We start from the raw sequence: 22,312 nt of genomic DNA, 5'->3' as shown, positions 1-22,312 counted from the left end.
GGTATCATCTAAAATAATAGTCAAGGAATTTGTTATCGTCAGACTATCTACGGATTGGCATATTCAGTTAAAATTTTGATAGTTTGAGGATAAGAGAAAGGCCTCTTTTGGCCTGGAGAGTCCCATGTAACATTTACCATAGGTCAGCAAGAAACATTCTTTTTAATGATAAAAGCATCCCTACATGTGCTGGTATTAGGATGTAGTATCATTTCAGCTATGTGTGGATGTAAATAATGCCTTGTAATGGAGAGTCTCAGCAAGAGAGACCTTAAGTGCTTGATGTGGACAGTGAGCCACAAGCCCAGCCCGAAGATTGGTTTTGGAGCTCAGCGTAGTGTTGTGCCCCTTGTAGGAAAGAGTTCCATTTAGGTATGGTGTGTAGATGGCAAGTACAAGAAAAAAGACCTCCATTTTTTTTTCTTATCTCATTGTTTAAAGAGTATTTTGAGATCTTCCACTGGTTCACAGGAATATGAGGGCACGTCGTTCAGTTCTTTGTCATTCTCCCACGTCCAGGCTAACCCAGGGCTCAGCCAGCCATTATTTCTATAAGTCCATAGTTAACTCCATGGAGTGGGGTATAATCTGGTTTTAAGGAGCAATTGTGTTATCCCAGACACATAGAATTGATCAGGGTAAAAGCTGAGTTACCCAGTTGTTGGGGTATCCATTCCATTGTCCAGCTATTTAAATAATCATATGTCCATGGGGTCCCTTTTATTATCCCCACAGGGTAACAAACAGGAAGACTGTCTATATATGAGCTATTATGGCAGTATCTCTGAAGTTTACCCCAAGTTGTCTAGCTTAGGCAAACAACAAGCATTTAAAGACAGCTAATTAAAACTAGAACCTAACATCCATAAGGATGCATTATTGAGAAACATAATTTTTCTCAGTTCACCCTTATTTCCAGAGATAGCCAAATCAAGACTGATTCATTTGTAAAACAAGTCCAGTTTTAACAAACTTAGCCTAATTATTTACATAAGCTCAGCAAGAATAGTGATTGATCATATAGATCCTTTAAAATCTGCTTTGTGGAAACTTTTTATAAGGAATCTGTAGATCGAACTTTTTTGAGAAGGAGAGCACATACGCAACCATGTGAGTGGGTGAGGGGCGGAGGGAGAGGGAGAGAGAGAGAGAAAGAAAGAATCGTAACCAGGCTCCACATGAGGAGTCCCAACAATTCGAGGCTCCGTCTCACAACTGTGAGATCATGACCTAAGCCAAAATCTAGAGTCAGAAGCTTAACCAACGGAACCACCCAGGTGCCCCTCTAGATTGAACTTTTAATAGCTGCTCAAGGGTAGAGCCGAGCCAAATTGTTGTCATCAGACTTGCCTACAATACCTATAGATTTGGGTGCATTCCTCTTCTTGAGGTCCCTAAAATATCCTGAGGTTTCCTGCACCTGCCAGGAAGTGACATTCTTTACTCACCTGGTAAGGCTGCTGGGAACTCTGTAAGCAAGGTATCAGGCCAACATTTTCTATTTTTTTTTTTTTTAATGTTCATTTATTTTTGAGAGAGAGACAGAGAAACAAAGTGCAAGTAGGGGGATGGGCAGAGAGAGAGAGAGAGAGACACAGAATGAGAAGCAGGCTCCAGGCTCCGAGCTGTCAGTACAGAGCCCGACATGGGGCTTGAACTCACGAACTGTGAGATCATGACCTGAGCCAAAGTCAGACACTTAACAGACTGAGCCACCCAGGCGCCCCTCAGGCCAACATTTTCAAGGGGCTTTATTGACTCCATAAAGTCAACCTTAATTCCTTAGAGCTGTCTGGTCATATCTGAGTCTATGCATGTCTCTCTTACATAGGACATTCCAGTCAAAGCCTTAGTAATATAACCAGTGTTTCCAATGGTGTCCTTTACAAGGAGAATAGATTCTTTTTAAGTTTTCTTTAAATTCCAGTTGGTTAACATGTAGTGTAATGTTAGTTTCAGGTGTCCAATACAGTGATTCAGCAGTTCCATACGCCACCTGGTGTTCCATCACAAGTACGCTCCTTGATCCCCTTCACCCATTTCACCCATCTCTCCACCCACCTCCCCTCTGGTAACCATCAGTTTGTTCTCTGTAGTTAAGAGTCTGTTTCTTGCTTTGCCTCTCTCCCTTTTTTTTTTTCCTTTGCTCATTTGTTTTGTTTCTTAGACTCCACATATGAGTGAAATCATGTGGTATTTGTCTTTCTCTGACTGGCTTATTTCATTTAGCATTATGCTGTCTAGCTCCATCCATGTCATTGCAAATGGCAAGATTTCATTCTTTTTATGGCTGAGTAATATTCCATTGTACATATATACTACATCCTCTTTATCCATTCATCAGTAGTTGGACAGTTGGGCTCTTTCCATAATTTGGCTATTGTAGATAACGCTGCTGTAAACATCAGGGTGTATGTATCCCATTGAATTAGTATTTAGTATCCTTTGGGTAAATACCTATTGGTGTGATTGCTGGATGGGAGGTTAGTTCTATTTTTAACTTTTTGAAGGACTACAAAGAGAACAAATTCTTATTGAACTTCTGCAAATAACTAATTGCCAAGAAAGAAAGAATACCCACTGGGAGTTTCTGAATTCTGGAGGATTCCAATAAAGAAAAGATTTAAATGTTTCAATTTGTTCACGAAAGAAAACTTTATCACATTTCTATAAGTCATGGATTTCTTCAGAGAAGGTTTCTTTAAATCTAGAAGAGCAAACATTAGGAAACCAGCAGTGTGTCAAATAAGAGTCACAAAAACCATAATCATCTTCCTCAGTCTATTTAGTCCCGTTCTCCTAATTCTAGTTGTTCAGATGCAGCTTCTTCCATTAGTTCTGGATATGCTTAACCATTTTAGTTTTATGATTTTAAAGATATCAAAAACCTGTATTTGTCAAAAGTCAGTTTCCTGAATCTCCTTGAAGACAAAACTCATTCTGCAAGAGCATCGGAACAATAACTGTAAACCACAAGAGACTCAAAAATAGAATGGTTAAAGATCTGATAAGAGAGTTCATTATAATGTAGCTGACAAGGAAATTTAGTTATTCCTGTGACACATAGCATTTTAATAATTAAAATTATTTAATTTTGACCTTATACTAGAACATACTAAAACTTCATGAATTTCATATATTTTCTACAATATATGAAATTATATTTTTTATATATTTTTAAGTATATGCCTAAATAGGATTACAGATCATTCTAAATTTAATATTTACATTTAACTGCGCTGGCAGTAAGAGATTCTACAGGAAGCTAGAGTTGTTAGCAAAACTTGAGAAGTTTTAACTTTCTTAAGTAATCAAAGACCTGATAACGACAAAACACAGAAGCTTTGGTTTTCTGGGCAGATAAAGAAAAAGAAACAAAACTTCATTTACATTTTCTTATCAAAAGCAGACAACAATCCAAGAAAACTTTGTCTTTTTAACACAGAGAAAAGCAGAATTTCAATTTTATGCCAATGTACTTTTAAAATCCATTCATTTCAACCTCAATCTTGACCATACATAAAATTCTTTTCCAAAAAATTCCCTTCACAATCCTTCTACAACTTTCTTTTTCATTCAGATTTTGTTGTAAACATTTTCTCCCCAAACAACCAATCTCATTTTAGGACAGAATTTCTTTTTCCCTCAACAAAAGGTGTTCTTTCTCATAATCCTCCACTCCTACGTACAGAGTTGCTTTCCTTATGTCTATCAGTCTTTTTTAAAAATTTTTTAACATTTATTTATTTTAAGAGACAGAGCATGAGCAGGGGAGAGGCAGAGACAGGGGGAGACACGAATCCAAAGCAGGCTCCAGGCTCTGAGCTGTCAGCACAGAGCCTGATGCAGAGCTTAAACCCACAAACTGTGAGATCATGACCTGAGCCGAAGTCGGATGCTTACCTGACTGAGCCACCCAGGCACCCGTCCTTCAGTCTTAATTATATTTAGCAGAATTTTAACTCTTAGAAACATTAATCTCCAAGGAAAATTAAGTAGTAATCACTTGTGAATGGTCTGTTACACCAAAATTCTTTAGATCTGAACTTCATGAACATATTTCTTAATTTCTAAAAACATGTTTTTCCATAGTACAACCTTTCAACAAGCATAAAGCAAGTTTACCATAGACCCAACATCCTCAGTTTCTCTGTGGTAAGAAGCCAAAAGCCCAAACCTACATTTAGTAAACATGCTTTAGCATTTATTTGGAAAAGACTTAGATATCCAATAAATTCAATCCAATTTATTGTTTAACTTAGCAAAACTTCCAAGTGTCAGGAGCGCCTGGGTGGCTCGGTTGGTTAAACTTCCAACTCTTGATTTCAGCTCAGGTCATGATCTCACAGTCATGGGATCAAGTCCTGTGTCGGGCTCTGAGCTGACAGTGCAGAGCCTGCTTGGGATTCTCTCTCTCTCTCTCTCTCTCTCTCTCTCTCTCTGCCTCTCACCCTGCTTGCGTGAGTACGTGAGCTCTCTCTCAAAATAAATAAATATTAAAAAAAAAAAAAAACTTCACAGTTTCATGTTACCAAAAATTTTGAAAGCTATTTAAAAGTTTTACCTATGGGGTGCCTGGATGGCTCAGTGGGTTAAGGGTCCAACTTCGGCTCAAGTCATGATCTCGTGGTTTGTGAGTTCAGTTCCCACATCAGGCTCTGTGCTAACGGCTCAGAGCTTGGAGCCTGCTTTGGATTCTGTGTCTCTGGGGTCCCCACCCCACTCACTCTGTCCCTCTGTCTCAAAAATACACAAACATTTTTAAAGTTTAAAAATAAATAAATAAATAAATAAAAGTTTTACCCATTAATCTTTTATTTATTCAGCCTACTTGTTCTTAACAATTACTCGTGAAAACTTTGAGACAAAATTAACCATCATTTTAAGTCATCTTTCTGCTGACAAATTGCAACAGCGATAACACGAGTTTATTTGACCTTTTGTAAACCTTGGTAGAATAAAAGTTTTATATTTAGTGCTGATAACTCTAAAGACATGTTTACCTTTAATTAAACTAACAAACTCAAATTAGCTTAAATGCCAAATATATTGCACCTGGGCACACTAAATGTCAATCCGTTTGTTCCCCACTGTCAGTTTTTACCTGGGGCACTGGTGGGGAAATCTGAAGTGAGTGGTTTAAGTCCAGAGAGAGGTGCTCTCCACTCTTTGATAGCAAGGAGAGGAGGAACAGGAGCCAATGGCACTGAGGGCATGAAGGATGGTACAGGAGCCATTATGCGAGTGGCACCCAACATGGTGGGGAAAGAGGAGCAGGGGGAGGTGCAGGCAGAAGAGGTGAGGTGCTGCCAGCAAGAGGGCAGAGAAAAAGGACTCTCTCAGTCCTAAAGCTCATCAGCACAGACAGATGAACAGGCACGCCTTTTGTTTCCATCCACAAAAAGTGAAAATAGGCAGTCCATGTCTGGTGGAGAAGACAGGGAACCTCCCTGAAGCAAAAGGAATTTTGAAAGCTTCTTGGGAGTATTCTTTAAGGTCCCCATCCTGAGGTAGACTTACAGGACAACTGGCTCCAATGATCATAGCCATTAACCTAGGAAATGAATGAGGGAGAAAACCCCACACAACCAGAGTCAGGCAGCATTCATCCAGTACTCTCAAGATATATTCCAGCTCTGACACACAAAGAAGCAAACAAAGAGGAGAGAATAACTCAGGAAAAAGAAGGAGGCATATACAGGATCTTGGCAGAGAGATGGGGGCAGGGAGTGGTGCACATAGAAAACATGACAAAACACAGGGAGGGTGGTGGGTTAAGTAGGACGGGCCTGGGCAGCCAGCTGATGGTGGATTGAGAAGAAAAGGGTGAGGAGAGGGGTGTCCTCGGGCCCCCTAAAGGTGTATGGACAGATGAGGGTTTTGGTAGAGGGCCATAAAGGCCTGACCATATGGGATTTTGGTCCATTTTCCCTGATGCCTACCAAAAGGTCCAATTGATAAATAGTACTGAACCTTAAAGACCCATCAATGGGTCATTTTTTTTATCATCCTTCAGAGAACATTGAGGCCAAGCATTATTACAGAAAAAGATGAGGCACTTCTTTAAATCCTATTGTCCAGATTGACTCCATTGTGTTAGGTAACAACAGCCCAAAGGAAAATCCTTTGGGATCAAGGAAGCTGATCCTATAGTTAATTCCTACAAATGGAGGAGAGTCCATTAACTAACTAGGAGTCCATTACCAAAATCCTCCTCAGCTTCTAAGTGGCATCCCACCAGGAATATTGCTGAAGGTCCCTGGGATTCAGAGTGGTGGGAGGCATCCCTCAGTTTCAACCACTCTGACACCATTGTACTACCTGAGAAGGGGTGTCAGTGATTGGACTGAAATGCCACAGAGATTGGAGCTGCCTCTTTCCATTTTGGGGGTATCAATATATTTTGCAACCAGTAACAATACCCTTTGTAAGACTCTGGATCTACTATTAATGGATGAGGTAGAGGCCCTGGCCCTTGTTAACAAGGAGCAGCTATTTGGTATCATATAAAGTGACATATATCTAAGCTAGACGTACTTTCAGTCTGAGAGTAGGACTGAGAACGCCAAACAGCCCATGGGCAAGACAAATGAAAGACGTGAAGAAACGAAAGTACAGAACCCCTATCTAATCCAGGAAACTTTCTTGTGAGCTTTATCTGTGATCCAGTCCCCCGCTGGTTGAGTGCCTCAACTGGATAATAGCTCCCACCAGTCACTTTCAGGAATCACATGTGGTCAGATGTATCTTGGATTTTATGCTCATTTGAGGGATCACACTGGATTATTTAGGAGGAAACCTTCCATGGGAGTCTTGAGATCAGCGGCCATCCTAGGGACATGTATGTCTGTTCTGTGATGAGTATTAAAAGAGTATTGAAATACTCGAGTATACAAGTATTAAAAGAGCAGATGAAACAGAGACTGATTTCTGAGCCCAACGCCATTACAGCCAAGGTACTGGTGTCCAGCCGGGCAGCAGAAGTTTGTCTTCCCCTTAGTAGGGCCACGGGCAAGAGGTTCTCTCCTGAGCACTCAGACAAGACACAATTCCGAAGGGTTGTACTATTCAGGACATCTCTGGAAAAGAACAAGAAGTAGAGGCTGGGGGAATAAAAGGGTTTTAGCAGGTCGCACTGAGGCTCTTAGATTCCCCCTATAATCCCCTTGCAAGGTCACCAAAAATGTTGGTGGGTCGTGGAGCACAATGGCCAAGAAAGAATTCTTCAGACATTTTACAGTGCAAATTAGTAAGTTTATGTAAGTAGCACGGGGAAAGCTCTCTGCTCTGTGGGCAGAAAGAGCTGCACTTTTGCTCTATGCAGCTGGTGGTTATATGCTTTGTGCTCAAGGGGGAAGGGACGTGCAGGGACTAGTAGATCAAGGGGAGCCCCTCTGGCCCAGTCTGTGGAATATGTGACTCTGATCTCAAGGTCGTAAACACAAGCCCCACGTGGGGTGTAAAGATTACTTAAAAATAAAATATTTAAAAATATTTAAAACTAGGGACGCCTGGATGGCTCATTGGGTTAAGCATCTGACTCTTGATTTCAGCTCAGGTCATGACCTCACAGTTTGTGAGTTGACGCCCCAAGTTGAGCCCCTGCTTGGGATTCTCTCTCTCCATCTCTCTTTATCTGCCTCTTCACCACTTGTGTGCAGGCACCCACTTTACCTCTCTCTCTCTCTCTCTCTCTCTCTCTCTCTCTCTCAAAATAAATAAATAAACTTAAAAAAATAAAATAAAAAATAAAGATAAATGCTCATATTTCTGCCTGTGAAACTGCTTTCTCAAGATTTCTCTAGTGCTTGTCATTCAGTTTGATGTGAACTGTCGGTGAGATTTAAAGGCAGTCATGAGACCCTTTAAGAAAGCAGCAACCAGCACATATTTAATCCTTATTGAAACTATGCAGGCTTTAGGTCAGCCTTCTGGGCTAAAGGTGAATATTTTTCTGCTTCTATCCCTCATCACTTTTTTTGCATCAAATAATATCACATGGCTTATTTATTCTGTGGCAGCAATGGATTACATTGGCTAATTAATGAATTCTGAACTAGCTTTGCATTTCTTAGATAAACTCTACTTGGTCATAGTATATTATTGTTCCTGTATGTTGTTGGATTTCTTTGTTAATATTTTGTTGGTCATTCTTACATCCATATTGATGAAGGGTTTTGGATATTGGTTTACAGTTTTCTTGTACTGCCTTTATCCTTTTTTGGTATCAGGATAATGCTGGCCTTATAAGATGAGTTACAAAGTGTTCCCAGTGTTATTTCTTCTTTAAACATTTGGTAGGATTCACCAGTGAAGTCACCTGAGCCTAGAGTTTTCTTTTTTGAAAGGTTTTTAACCACAAATTTCATTTTTTAATAGATAAAGCAGTACTCAGCTTATCTATTGCCTTTTGGGTGAGTTTTGGTAGTTTGTGGCTTCTAAGGAATTACTTGGTTTCATCCATGTTATTAAATTTATGTACACAGAGTTGTTGAAAATATTTTTCTTTGTTATCCTTCTAATGTCTGTATGGTCTATAGTGCTATCCCCTCCTCCATTCTGTATTGGTAATTAGGTTATCTCTCTTTTATCCTCAGACTAGAGGCTTAGCAATTTTCTTGATCTTTTGAAACACCCAGCTCATTATTTCATTGATTTTTCTCTATTATTTTTCTGTTTTCAGTTTCACTGATTTTTAATCTTATCTTTATTATTTCCTTCCATCTTGCTTGTTCCATGAAACTTGGAAAAGACTGAAGCTACCAGGGTCACTGATCAAAAATACATTATTAGGGGTGCCTGGGTAGCTCAGTCAGTTGAGTATCTGACTCTTGACTTCATCTCAGGTCATGATCTCATGATTCGGGAGATCAAGCTCCACATCAGACTCTTCACTGATAGTGCAGAGTCTGCTTGGGATTCTCTCTCTCCTTCTCTCTCTCTCTTCCCCTGCCCAGTTCATGCACACACACTCTCTATCTCAAAATAAATAAACTGAAACATACATATATATATATATATATGTTTATTTTTAAAATTATACATATATAATATAATATGTATATTATGCATATAATTACAAAATGTATTTTTAAATTTATTCTTTTGAGAAACCATCCTAATAGTTTTCCATGTTTTATGTCTTTGCAGTTGACTGGTCTGAGTGTCTCCAATGGAAAGGACCAACTTGTAGTGTTCCATACAAAAGACAACAAAGACCTCATTGTCTGCCTTTTCAGCAAACAGCCAACCCATGAGAGTCGAATTGGAGAACTTGTTGGAGTCCTGGTGAATCATTTCAAGAGGTAAAGCTTGATTTTTGTAACTGAGGCAGGTTTTGAACATATGAAATCTTTCATCATAATTCTTACTGAACTTGCTTTGTGCCAATTTCAATGTATTGAGTTATTTTCCTTTAGAAGAATGACATAAATCATCCATTCCACAGAAGGCAAAATTAGCATCTAGGCTTAGTTTCAAGATTAGGAATGATCCTCTGCTTTTCCAGCCTCCAGCTGAACAAAAAATGATAGAATTTCCCCAATTGTGATTTCTTCATCACCAGTCCAATGACAGAGATCCAAAAGACAGAAAAATTACTTTATATACTTATTGTCACAGCTTCTCATTTATCCCAAATATAATCAGCAATTGTGTCTACTGTGAATGTAAATTAGAAGACAGGTTTAGGATGACATACAGATACATGCAGACTGAAGGAATTTCTAAGAGAAGCAACAACCTATACAAAAACGCAGAGTTTGGGTGGCACATGACATATTCACAGTGAACCTAGATGTCTGGGGTATTTATGTGTGGGTGTGTGTTGTGAACAGTGATGTGAGAAATATGCACAGAGCATCGACCCGGAGGACGATGTGAACCAGGGAATGATCTGTCTGGTTACTTATTGGGGTTGTTTTAGAGATGGGGTCTTCCTTCCCATAGGACATCATCGAGCATTTGGGGTAGAGCGTTTCTGACTCCAAAGTCAGATGTTCTTTCCAGTGTGGCAAACTGTCTGTCTCCGCCTCCCCCCCCCACCCTGATGCCAGGGAAGACCGCTTCTCAAAACTCAGGGTCCAGTTCCTTTTCTTCCTCGACGACACTTCCTAAGTTGCCAGAAGCGGTCTTCGACTTTCCTTATCAGTATTGTGTTGTTGTTTTTTTCTAACTTAGATATGGCTTTTCTTTCCCTAAACAAAGATATATCTAGAATCAGATGTCCACCTGTCTAATTCGATTGTGTTCATTTTGCTGATCAGTGTGTGCAGTATAAGCAGACCATTTATTTTATGTTATTAAACTTTGTATCCTAGATCAAAATAGGTCCTTAGATATGTAGTTAAATGCTTTTCAGTGGTGTGGATAAAATAATGCATAACGGTCATCTGGTGGGAAAAAAATAAGAATCTAAGGAATTACCAAAAAACAATGATAGACAGATAAGTTTGAAAAATTCCCTTCCATCTGCCAAAGAGTGCTAAGAGGATACTAAGGAGTTTAGAATGGAAGGGAAAGACATGGAGAAGGCATCTCTACAGTAAAGTCATGGCTCAGTTTAGGAGGCTTCTTTTCCTTCTGATAGTTAGAACAAAGTAAGGACAATTAAAGGGATTTTAATCCGCATGCCTGTACTAATGCATAGTTTTTGCCTGGAAAATATTTCTTCTCAGTCTGGGTCCTTGTTTAGCAAATTCCAACTCTTATTGAATGCTTCTGTAAGTAGGGGGAAATGGGAAACTGGTCCTAGCACCGTCAGTTGCTGTCTCTCCCTAGCATATGCATTCTGAGATAACATTTCTACTTGTATTCCCTCCGATCTTTAATATATGGAAGAATTTTAAACATCTTTAAAAATTATAAATGGGAGGAAGAGAAGAAGGCTGTCAAAATGCTAGATTTTTTTTATAGTTTATTCTTGATGTTCTTACTCTATGAATAAAAGGTCAAGCATAGACAAGAGATAAAACCCCTCCTCCCTGCCCCCAGGAAATTCAGGCTTGGAATTTCGACTTAGAGTTAGTCAGCAACTTGATATTGACTTCATAAGGAATGGTTAATTTGATTTCTTTACTAGCTGTTTTCCCGTATTACCAAGTATCATATCATTGGTGTGACTTTGAAAATGGCACTGTGTTGGGGTGCCTGGGTGGCTTAGTCGGTTAAGGATCTAGCCCTTGATTTCGGCTCAGGTCGTGATCTCACAGTTCATGGCATTGAGCCTTATGATGGGCTCTGTGCTATCAGCACAGAGCCTGCTTGGGATTCTCTCTCTCCCTCTCTCTGCCCATCCTCGCTCTCTCTCTCTCAAAATAAATCAATGAACATTAAAGAAAATTGTATTGTGTTTTACAAGTACAATGATGTGGCACATGATCTTATTTGTCCCTGGGTTAATTGCAGAAATCCAAAGTTGAGAGAGATTTAAGTTCAGACAAATGTTTTATCTTCCAGGTAATTTCCCTAAAGTACATTCTGAAAGGTTCTCTGGTTAGAACTCAGAAGGAAAGGCTCAGAATAGCTGAATATAGCATTGATAGATTATATTTGAACAGGAGTCATTATCTTCAAAAAATCGTAAAGAGAAGGGCGCCTGCGTGGCTCATTCAGTTAAGTGTCTGACTCTTGATTTTGGCTCAGGTCATGATCTTACACTTAGTGAGACTGAACCCCACGTTGGGCTGTGCACTGACAGTATGGAGCCTACTTGGGATTTTCTCTCTCTGCCCCTCCCTCCTCAAAATAAATGAACAAACTTAAAAAAAAAATTATAAAGAGAGAGGATTAGGACTTAAAATCTATGAGCAAAATTCCAACCAAGTATCAGAGAGAAGAGAGAGAACTAAAAAATTTGATAAAAGAGCATCTCATTTGAGGTGCCTGGGTGGCTTATTTGGTTAAGCATCTGACTTCGACTCAGTTCATGATCTCTCACTCTGTGAGTTTAGCCCTGCCTAAGGCTCTGTGCTGACAGCTCAGGGTCTGGGGCCTGCTTCAGATTCTATGTCTCCTTCTCTCTCTGACCCTTCCCCACTTGTTCTCTCTCTCTCTCTCTCTCTCTCTCTCTCTCTCTCTCTCTCTCTCTCTTCTCTCTCTCTCTCTCTCTCTCTCTCTCAAAAATAAACATTAAAAAAAATTTTTTTAAAAAAGAGCATCTCATTTTATTAGGCCAGCACAACACTATACCCAAAACAAGGAAGGATAGCACAAAAAAAGAAAATTATAGTCTAATCTCACTTTCATGTGGAGATTTTTTTTAACCCTAAATAAAATGCTCCCAAATTGGTCCAAGAGTGTCTGTGGCCTAAAGGAACTTCTAAGTCATGCTGACCCCAGTGTCTGGAGGAGGTCAAGAGAAAGGACACACCCAGCTGAGGGAAGAAGTGGCCTCATGCAGACGATACTGCAGTTTGGAGAGAGGGTGATGTGAGTTCACATCCTGAAAGGAAGCTATAGGACAGCCGTACATGGTGCCCTCACCTCTTCAAGAACTGCATTTCAGAGGTGCCTGGTGGCTCAGTCGGTCAGGTGTCTGATTCTTGGCATCGGCTCAAGTCATGATCTCGCGGTTCATGAGATCCAGCCTTACATGGGGCTCTGCACTGGCAGTGCGGAGCCTGCTTGGGATTCTCTGTCCCACCCATCCCACCCCCACCTCTTGATTCATTCTCTCTCTCTCTCTCTCTCTCTCTCTCTCTCTCCCCCCCTCCCTCCCTCCCTCAAAATAAATAAATAAGTAAACTTAAAAAAAAACAACTGCATTTCAGCAAATAGCTGCCCCGCTCAAAGCAAATAATAAACCAGAAAGAAAAGAGCAAGAAAACTGTGCATAGGCAATATGAAACTAAGGAGCAAAGAAAATAAGAAAAGGCAGATGAATAAAAAAGAAAAATATAAGAATAAACTTTACATTAAAAAAAAAAAAAAAAAAAAAGGACAGCTCAAGCACAGACCAACCAGGGTAGATGCCATCCAGAAACACCTGATACAGCCATACCATTCAAGTCCTGGCCCTGTTCCACAGATCAGAAATTATGCCAAAGGGGAGGGGAGGGGACCCAAAGTCAGATACCGGTAGATATGCTAATGAAGTTAAACAGGCTTCTTTACTGTGGTTCTTCTCAGAGGCTTTAATATGGCTTTGTTCATTTTAAATATAGCCAATAAGAAAGTTATAAGGACATATCTGTATACATTTATATGTGTGTGTATATATATATATATATCCATACATACGTGATTATGTATATTATAGACAATTTCTGGAAAGATATGCAGGAAATGGGTAACAATGTTATCTCTGGAGGGAAAGAGGGGAGATAGGGTACTAGGAGAAAGGTAGGTGGGAGATTTATTTATTTTTCCTTGTAAACCTTTTGCAATTAAATATATGTGTTACTTATCTAAAAAATTTTTTCATTTTTAATAATAAACAAATGACAGCTAGTTTTTAGGCCTATTATATAGGCCTGAATTCCTGGATATTCTCTTTTCCCATTTAGAAAAGTACAAAAGAACAAAAAAGCTTTCTGAGTGAATGATCTATCTTATGGCATTTGAATACTTTGAAATAAACCCAAATAACACCTCTTGGGACACAACTGAAACCAACTGTAACATCATGTCAACTATACTCAAAAAAAAAATTTTTTTTTCTAATGTTTATTTTTGAGAGAGAGAGAGAGAGAGAGAGAGACAAGAGCGTGAGCAGGGGAAGGGCAGACAGAGAGGGAGACACAGAATCCAAAGCAGACTCCGGGCTCTGAGCTGTCAGCACAGAGCCCAACGCAGGGCTCAAAGCCATGAACTCTGAGATCATGACCTGAGCCAAAGTTGAATGCTCAACTGACTGGGCCACCCAGGCGCCCCATATTTTTTTAAGTAAAAAAAGATAAAAATAAAAAAAGTTACAAACCTAAAACCTCTGGGCATATCCTCGTTCCGTATGGTCGTGTTTTGTAGGCACGTAGCCCTTGTCTCTGGTGGTGGTGCCAGCGGCCCGCCAGGCCAGTTTGCTTTGCAGAGGTTATGAAAATGGCTGACTCGGTTTTGGGTTTGTGTCTCATCCTCAGCAGTGGCTACCTGCTGGTCGTGAGCTTTTCTGCCCACTAGTAAACAGATGGTCTCACGTTGGCTGCCCTGACTGCAGAGTCACCAGAAACTCAATGATATTAAGCTGTCAAAGGACCCATCTGCCCTAAGCAGCTGTCCAGGCATTTGCCTGTCTGGATGCTGGAAACCTCAATTATAACCCCAACTCATAAGCATAGAAACTTCTTTTTCCTGTTTTGTTTTTGTGGATGAAAACCTGAAGTCAGTGCCATCTGCTTCTTGTTTTTGGGGGGTTTTTTTTGTTTGTTTGTTTAGCAGTATCTGTAATATCTGCTTAACTTAAAAAACGCCATTGCAGGGGCATCTGGGTCGCTCAGTCGGTTAAGCATACGACTTCGGCTCAGGTCCTGAACTCAACGGTTCATGGGTTCAAGCCCCGCGTCAGCCTCTGTGCTGACAGCTCGGAGCCTAGAGCCTGCTTCGCATTCTGTCTGTCTGTCTGTCTCTCTCTCTTTCTCTCTCTCTCTCTCTCTCTCTGACCCTTTCCCCCCCACCCTCTCTCTCAAAAATTAAACATTAAAAATTTTTTTTAAAGAACATCATTGCTTCTGTTCTTTTAACTCAAGAGTAGACTCAGACCAATAAGCAGGCCATTGGTTTGTCCCGGGAAGCACAGGCAGGGGGCCAGGGGAAATGAGGCCTCTTGACCTGAGGTAGAGGAAGTCAAAGGCCTCTGCTCCTGGCCCTTCTCATCCAACAGTCACTGCTCACTGCCTGCCCGCCGCTCCCATGTGTGTCTCCCTCTCCTCTGTCCTGGACCCCAAATACGTGTTCTCATGGCCCTTCCTCTGCATTCTCAAACTGCTTTCCTGAGATGCCTGGTTTCTAATCACAGCAGTGTATATAACAACTAAAAGTGTAAAACAAATGAAAATACAATAGGTGAAAACAATGTAGATAGCTAACTGTAAATGATTTGTTAATTAAATTATAGTGCATCTCCTTCATGGAGTATTGGGGCCAGTTAAAATTATAATTATCAAAAACATCTGATTTATGGTGAGAGAAAAGTGAGTGACCACAATTTCCCATCCTCAGTGTCCCCAATAGAGATACACAGGAAGACACAGAGAGAAATGCCCGCTTTCCATAGTACTAGAAACTGGAAGTATTACTCAACCACAGGCCTCTGACAGGGACATCCTTCACCTCTACTCCCTTGTCATCCCATCAGGCCTTCCCTGCCCATCTTGGTAGAGAATAACAGTTCGCCCCCACCCCCCACCCCATGCTCCCTGCCCCCAGCCCTACTTAACTGTTCCCCATGGCTCTCATCTCCTTCTGGCACTATACCTTTACTTCTTTCTTTATCACATGCGTTCCAGCTAGAATATAAGCCCCCAAGTTAGCAGGAACTGTACTTGAGCTGTTCACACCAGTTGCCCTGGTGTTTGGAATAGTGGCCGGCACTCAGCGGGCTCCCGCTGGGGACTCCTGGACACTGAGGCTGGCCGCTGGGGCCCCCTGGCTGTAGGACGCTCTAAGCCCTTCCCCACTGATGTATACTCTTGCCTGCCAGAAGATGGTAACTTAGCCCTCCTTGTATATGAAAGAAAGGAAGAACTCCGTTACAGTCTCCTTCCCTTTATGAATGAACACCTCTTTCCTTGTACTGGCTACAGGATTACAGCTCTAAGCAATGTCATACGTCTAGGGACAGAAGTGAATGGGTATTCAGGATATTAAATCAACTAAAAGAGCTACCAGAAGAGCCATGGATACACTGTATGCTGGGGGTTGCAGCTTTTTGTTAACTTATTTTTAACAACAAAAGAACTCCAAGTAATTTCAGACTCTCCTTGTCCGTAAGCTGACAGGGGTGCAAAATGTAGGGATTCCTGCTCAGATCAGCAACTGCAGAATGAGTAAAAGACTTCAAAACTACAACGAGAGGCTGCGTGCATAAGCCGGCTCCCAGCTTAGAGGCTGAGAAGTGGGTCCTAACTACGAACAGGTGCTATGTGGAAAGGAATCCAGAAGAACCCATGTGCACCCTTTGTGCAAGAGCTCCTGGACCAAACATATGTCTCCTTAGTCATGAGATCTGTGAAGAGCAGTAGTAATAAGAAAGGCTCAGACTCCTTTGTAACTTGTCTCAAAAATTATGGAATGGCACATTTTCTATAATTGTCATTTTAAATGTGAAAACCAAAAAATATATATATTTAAAAGTTATGAGATTATTTTAGGATATCTTTTCTTCCAGAAACAAAGCAGCTAGTAACCAGTAGATTCACATAAAATTTTCATAGTGGAGAAAAAAAAAATCAGCTTGATCCACACACCATCCTTGGTAAGATAGAATTCATTACCAAATGAAGCAAGGAGTTATATCCTGGTCTTAGGAGGAGAGGTGTCAGGCCTAGAGATATCATACAAAATGAAAAGAATCCGACTGAGGTTGTAAACAGAAAAGAAATTTTGTACGAAATGGAAAAGGAAAGCAACTTTATAGGACTAGATGATGGCTCAGAGAACTCCTTGTCATAAAAAAAAAAAAAAAAATCAGGGAACAAGTTGTTAAGAGATATTCTATTCCTTGCTGACCAAAAGAAATGGGGGGGGAAAAAGTCAAGCCCAGCCTAGCTAAATTATGCCATTCAGAATTAGTAACTTCTGGCTTTCCACATCTGAGGCTTTTTTGATGCAGAACAGTTCTTGGTCCTTGTGTTTAGCATATGCAGTGAGTTAACAGACATAGAAGAAATGCATGTTTGACAGGAAACAGACAGTGTGTCTCCTGGCCTAGGTCTGCCATCAGCTAGCTATAAGCTCTTGAGCAGATCGAACTTTTTTGTTACTGGCTTATCTGTAAAATTAAAGGTCTGCACCACGTTTGTTCATTCAGTTAAGAACATATATATTTCTATTTGCATAATGATGAGAAAGTTCTGGCAGTGTTTCACAGCACTGTAAATAAACTTCATAGTACTGAACTGTACATTTACAAATGGCTAAGATGGTAAAAATAAAATGAAAGTCAGTGCTGGTTAGCCAGCACCAACAAACAGGGAAAAAATATTTCTTGAGGCTCAGTCACACATCAGATATCATCTTCACACATGGGGATACAAAGACCAAACTCCTCCCATCAAGAAGTTGGTGATCTATCAAAGGAGACAAGTGTATAACTGGTAATAAGTTTGTAGAAGTTTAAAGAAAGTGGCTTAAAGCACTTTAAAGTCAGAGTATATTGACAGGAGTAAGACATGGGGAAAATGTTCTGGGAAAACTTCATCAAAGAGAAGTGGAATTTGTATTAGGCTTACACAGAGATCTCTAAGTTAAAAGTGGCAGACTTCCCAGGGCGCCTGGGTGGTTCAGTCACTTAAGCCTCCAACTTCGGCTCAGGTCATAATCTCTCAGTTCTTGAGTTCAAGCCCCACATCGGGGTCTGTGCTGACAGCGTAGAGCCTGGAGCCTGCTTCGGATTCTGTGTCTCCCTCTCTCTTTGCCCCTCCCCTTCTTGTGCTCTGTCTCTCAAAAATAAATAAATTTTAAAAAATTATTTAAAAAAAAAAGTGGCAGACTTCCACTTCTAGCCAAAATGGAATAACAAGGATGAGATTTACTATCCTTTCTGATTATAGCTCTAAACAGACAAAGTAAATAAAACAGGAGTTTCCAAGACACTGGATATCAGACAGTAAAGGATAATGATTTATGAGAGACAACAAGCAAATGAGATGAACCCTGCAGTTGCCCCAGCTTACTGCCTTGAGAGAATATCCAGGCCATGGCACACGGAGGGGGAACCATTGTGGAACCTGGGGATTGGGAGACCAAGGCCACTGAAGTTTGCAAGACAGGGTAACAGAGGATACAGCTACACAGAGAACTTGGGAAATCTGCAGGGATTCCTGTTAAGTATTCATCTGAACACTGATCAGTGCATGTGTATTAGAAAACTACCTGAGAAAAAAAGAATAATGCAAAAATGTCAACAGTGATCATGCCTGGCACTCACAGAGAATGAGGAGTAGTGCCAGTCCCCAGTAGCAAGACTGGAAAACTTCATGATTAACAGGGCATTGCATATAGCATGCAGAAGGGTCTTGTTTCAGTACTAGGGAATAATTAGCCCTAGATTTAACACTGCTGTGGCTTCCCCTGATAAAGCCTTTTGTTGTGTTTAAGTTTTATTTTATTTATTTATTCATTCATTTATTTATTTATTTATTTATTGAGAGAGAGAGAGAGAGAGAGAAAGAGAGAGAGAGAGAGAGAGAGGGAGAATGTGATCAGGGGAGGGACAGAGAGGGGAACAGAGGATCTGAAGCAAGTTCCTCAGTGACAGCAGAGAGCCCGATGCAGGGCTGGAACTCATGAACCACGAGATCATGATAGCCAAATTTGGACACTTAACTGAATGAGCCACCCAGGTGCCCCTCCTCTAACAAATCTTAAAAGCAAGACCCCAAAAGAACAAATTAGTGGCATCTGCCTGGCTCATTCAGTAGAGACTGCAACTCTTGATCTCAGGGTGGGGAATTCACACCCCATGTTGGGTATAGAGGTTACTTTAAAAAAATGAATAAAAACTTAAAAAAAAAAAGATCAAATTGTTTCCAAATAATTTCAGCCCAGAAAAAGCTCAAGTATATTTAAAGGAATACAAAATTATCCAGCATGTAAGTAGGTAAATTTCACAATATCTGGCATTCAATCAAAATAGCAGGCCTGCAGGAAAGCAGAAAAATACAACCCAATAGGAGAAGAAAAATCAATCAAAACCAACTCAGAATTGCCACAGATGTTAGAAATAGCCAACAAGGCTATTAAAATGGTTATTATCACTGCATTATAACAGTTGAAGACACAGAAGGTATCCAAAAAGACCCAAATCAAACTTCCAGAAGTGAAAACTACAGTGTTAGACATGAAAATACACTGGATGGACTTAACAGCATATTAGGCATTGCAGAAATAAAGACTAGTGAACTTGAAGACCCAGCAGTAGAAACCATCCAAAATGAAACACAGGCAAGAAAGAGAAATTTTTTGGAAAAGAAATAGATCACCAGTGAACTGTGGAACAACTTCATGTGTAAATGAAGTCCCCACCAAAGGAGGGGAAGTCTGAAAAAAATTTGAAGAAATAATGGCTGAAAATTTTCCAAATTTAATAAAAACTTTATAAACCCACAGATTCTAAAAGTTACATGCAAGAAATCATGAAGAAACTACACCAAGGCATATCACAGATTGCCCAAAACCAATAGTAAAAAATTAAATATTAAAAGCTGCCAGAGGAAAAGGACATAGTATGTACAAAGGAAAAAAGATAAAGATATCGCAGATTTCTCATTAGTTACAATGAAAGCGAGAAAACAATGGACCAGCATCTTCTTGGTTTTTAAGTTTATTTTTTTAGTAATCTCTACACCCAATATGGGGCTCAAACCCATGACCCTGAGATTAAGAGTTGCATGATCTACCAACTGAGCCAGCCACGCACCCCAGAACAACATCTTTCCAATGGAAATACCAATGGAAAAAACTGTCAACCTACAATTCTATACCGAGCAATACTACCTTTCAAAATGAAGATGAATTGAAGACTTTGTCCATTAGGCAGAATAAAAATAGAGCACATGGAGGGCACCTGGGTGGCTCAACAGGTTAAGCATCTGACTCTTGGTCATGATCTCACAGTTTGTGAGTTTGAGCCCCACGTAGGGCTCTGTGCTGCTAGTGCAGAGCCTGCTTGGGATTCTCTGTCTCCTTCTCTCTCTGCCCCTCCCCCATTCATTCATTCATATTCTCTCTCTCTCTCTCTCTCTCAAAAAAAAAAAAAAAAAAAACTTAAAAAAAAGTTTGGAGCACCTGGGTGACTCAGTTGGTTGAACATCTAACTCTTGATTTCAGGTCAGGTCATGATCCCAGAGTCCTGGGATCAAGCCCTGCACCTGGCTCCACACTGGCATGGATTCTGTCTTCTCTCTCTCTCTCTCTCTCTCTCTCTCTCTCTCTCTCTCTCTCCTGCCCCTCTCACCTGCTCTCACTCTTTCTCTCTAAAATAAAAAATAAATAAACAAATAAATTATATATAGCACATGGAAATATAGATCTCCACAAATGAATAAAGGTCATTAGAAATAAGTGCTACATGAGTAAATATATCAGATTCTTTCCTTGTTATTTAATTCTTTTTAAAAGACAATTATGAGTTTAAAAAATAGCAGTAACAAAGTAATATTGGGTCAATTCATGAAGAGAATATAACAAACCTAAATGTTTATGCCTCTAATAAGAGTTTCAAAATACAGGGAGCAAAAACTGGTAGAACTGCAGGGGAAAATGGACAAATCCAAGTTCAATACCCCTCTCTCAATAACTGATAGAACAAATCAACAGAAAGCATATAGAAAACCTGAAGAACACTATCAACCAAATTGTCCTAATTAGCATTTATAGAGCATTCTACCTAACAGCATCAGAACCCACATTCTTTCCAGACATATCTGCCATTCTGTCTGGACCATGACACAGGTCACAATTAATATAATGGATTCATAGATCCCAGCCATAATGAAATAATAACGAAAAGATCTCTGCTAAATCCCTAAATAATTGGAAGCTAAATAACACACTTCAAAGTAACCCAGGGGTGAAAGAGGTAATTAAAAGGATGGATAGAAAGCATTTTGAACTGCATTAAGATAAAAACACAGCATATCAACATTTGTGTAATGCTGCTCAAAGAACACTCAGGTGGAAATTTATAGCACTAAATACCTAGAATAGAAAAGAAGAAAGGTCTCAAATAAGTAACCTCAGCTTCCATTTCAAGTAACTAGAAAAAATAAGAGCGAATTAGACCAAAGCAAACAGAAGAAACGCAATAAGAAAGATCAGAGCCGAAATCAATGAGACAGAAAACAGAAAAACAAGAGCAAATATCAATGAGACCAAAATAAAATTGATAAGCATCTAGTCAGGTAATGAGGAAGAACTGAAGACACTAATTACCAATACCAAGATGAGACATGCATGCTGATTCTGTAGATATTAAAAAGATAACCAGGAATATCTTTATTAATATTTTATGCCCGTAAGTCTGATGACTTATGGACAAATTCCTTGCAAGGAACAAACTTCCCAAGGTCACACAAGAGGAAATAAATAACCAGAATAGTTCTGTGCCTCTTAAGTTAAATTAGTAATTAAAACTTTCCCACAAAGAAAACTCCAAGTCCAGATGGCTTCACCGGTGTGAATTCTGTATTCTTATGAAAGAAATTATACAAGTTCGGTACAGACTCTTCCAGAAAATTGAGGGGATACTTCCCAACTCATCCTGTGAGGCCAGCCTTACCCTGATACCAAAACCAGAAGCAAATATGATAAGGAAAGACAACTACAGCAGTATTCATTGGAAATGGAGATGTAAAAATCAATGTATGTAATTTACCATATAAATAAAACTAAAAGGAAAAACCGTCAGATATTTCAGTAGATGCAGAAAAAGCACTTGACAAGATTCAACACTCATTTCTGATAAAAACTCCAGCCAACTGACAATAGAAGTAACTTCCTTAATCTGATAAAGGGCATCTATGAAAGATCTAAAGCTACTCTATTTAATAATGAAAGACTGAATGCTTTCTCCCTAAGATAGGATTTGGCGCTATTGAACAATTTTTGGATAACTGTACTGTCCATTTGGGAAATTTGTATTAATTGAATAATTTATATTGTCACCTTTATTGTATCACTTTGGGAAATAATTTGGCAGTGTTTTTTTTTTTTAGTTTAAACACATGCCTGCCATGTATTTCAAGTCATGCCACTGTGAGGTATTTCACCAAGAGAAATGAAAGCAAATGTCCACATAAAGACTTACACACAAATGTTCACAGCAGCTTTATTTGTAGCAACCAAATACCAAGGAAAAATCCAAACGTCCATTAGCAGGTGAATGGATAAGTAAAGTGTGGTCCATCTAGGCGACCCCTACTCAGAAATGAAAAACATGAACTGTGCAACCACACTACCGCATGGGTGAATTTCAAAATTCATTTCAAAACAAATGCTTGGTGAAGGAAGTCCACCTGAAAAGTGTACATACTATGACTTCATTGATATAAAATCTAGGAAATACAAATTATAGTAACAGGAACCAGATTAGTGGTTGTCTAGGAAAAGAGAGTGAGCGGGGAGGGGCAGGAAGACAGGATTGCAAAGGAGCACTGGA

The 22,312-nt window shown here is 39.8% G+C and overlaps 1 protein-coding gene across 3 annotated transcripts in view; it reads left to right on the top strand.

Annotated features, from left to right (window-relative positions):
* Positions 1 to 22,312, top strand: part of MYO1D (myosin ID) — a 362,982-nt gene that overhangs the window by 267,918 nt on the left and 72,752 nt on the right. For all 3 annotated transcript variants that reach the window (XM_060647779.3, XM_078437479.2, XM_060647780.3), the window contains exon 21: positions 9,151 to 9,305. In XM_060647779.3, coding sequence (XP_060503762.3) covers positions 9,151 to 9,305 — 155 coding nt within the window. The remainder of the gene's footprint in view (positions 1 to 9,150; positions 9,306 to 22,312) is intronic.

This window comes from Panthera onca, chromosome E1 (genome assembly GCF_046562875.1).
Source record: "Panthera onca isolate mPanOnc1 chromosome E1, mPanOnc1 haplotype 2, whole genome shotgun sequence".
Taxonomy (NCBI): Eukaryota; Metazoa; Chordata; class Mammalia; order Carnivora; family Felidae; genus Panthera; species Panthera onca.
The sequence above is the reverse complement of the archived record's forward strand: the minus strand, read 5'-3'. Positions and strand labels throughout refer to the sequence as shown.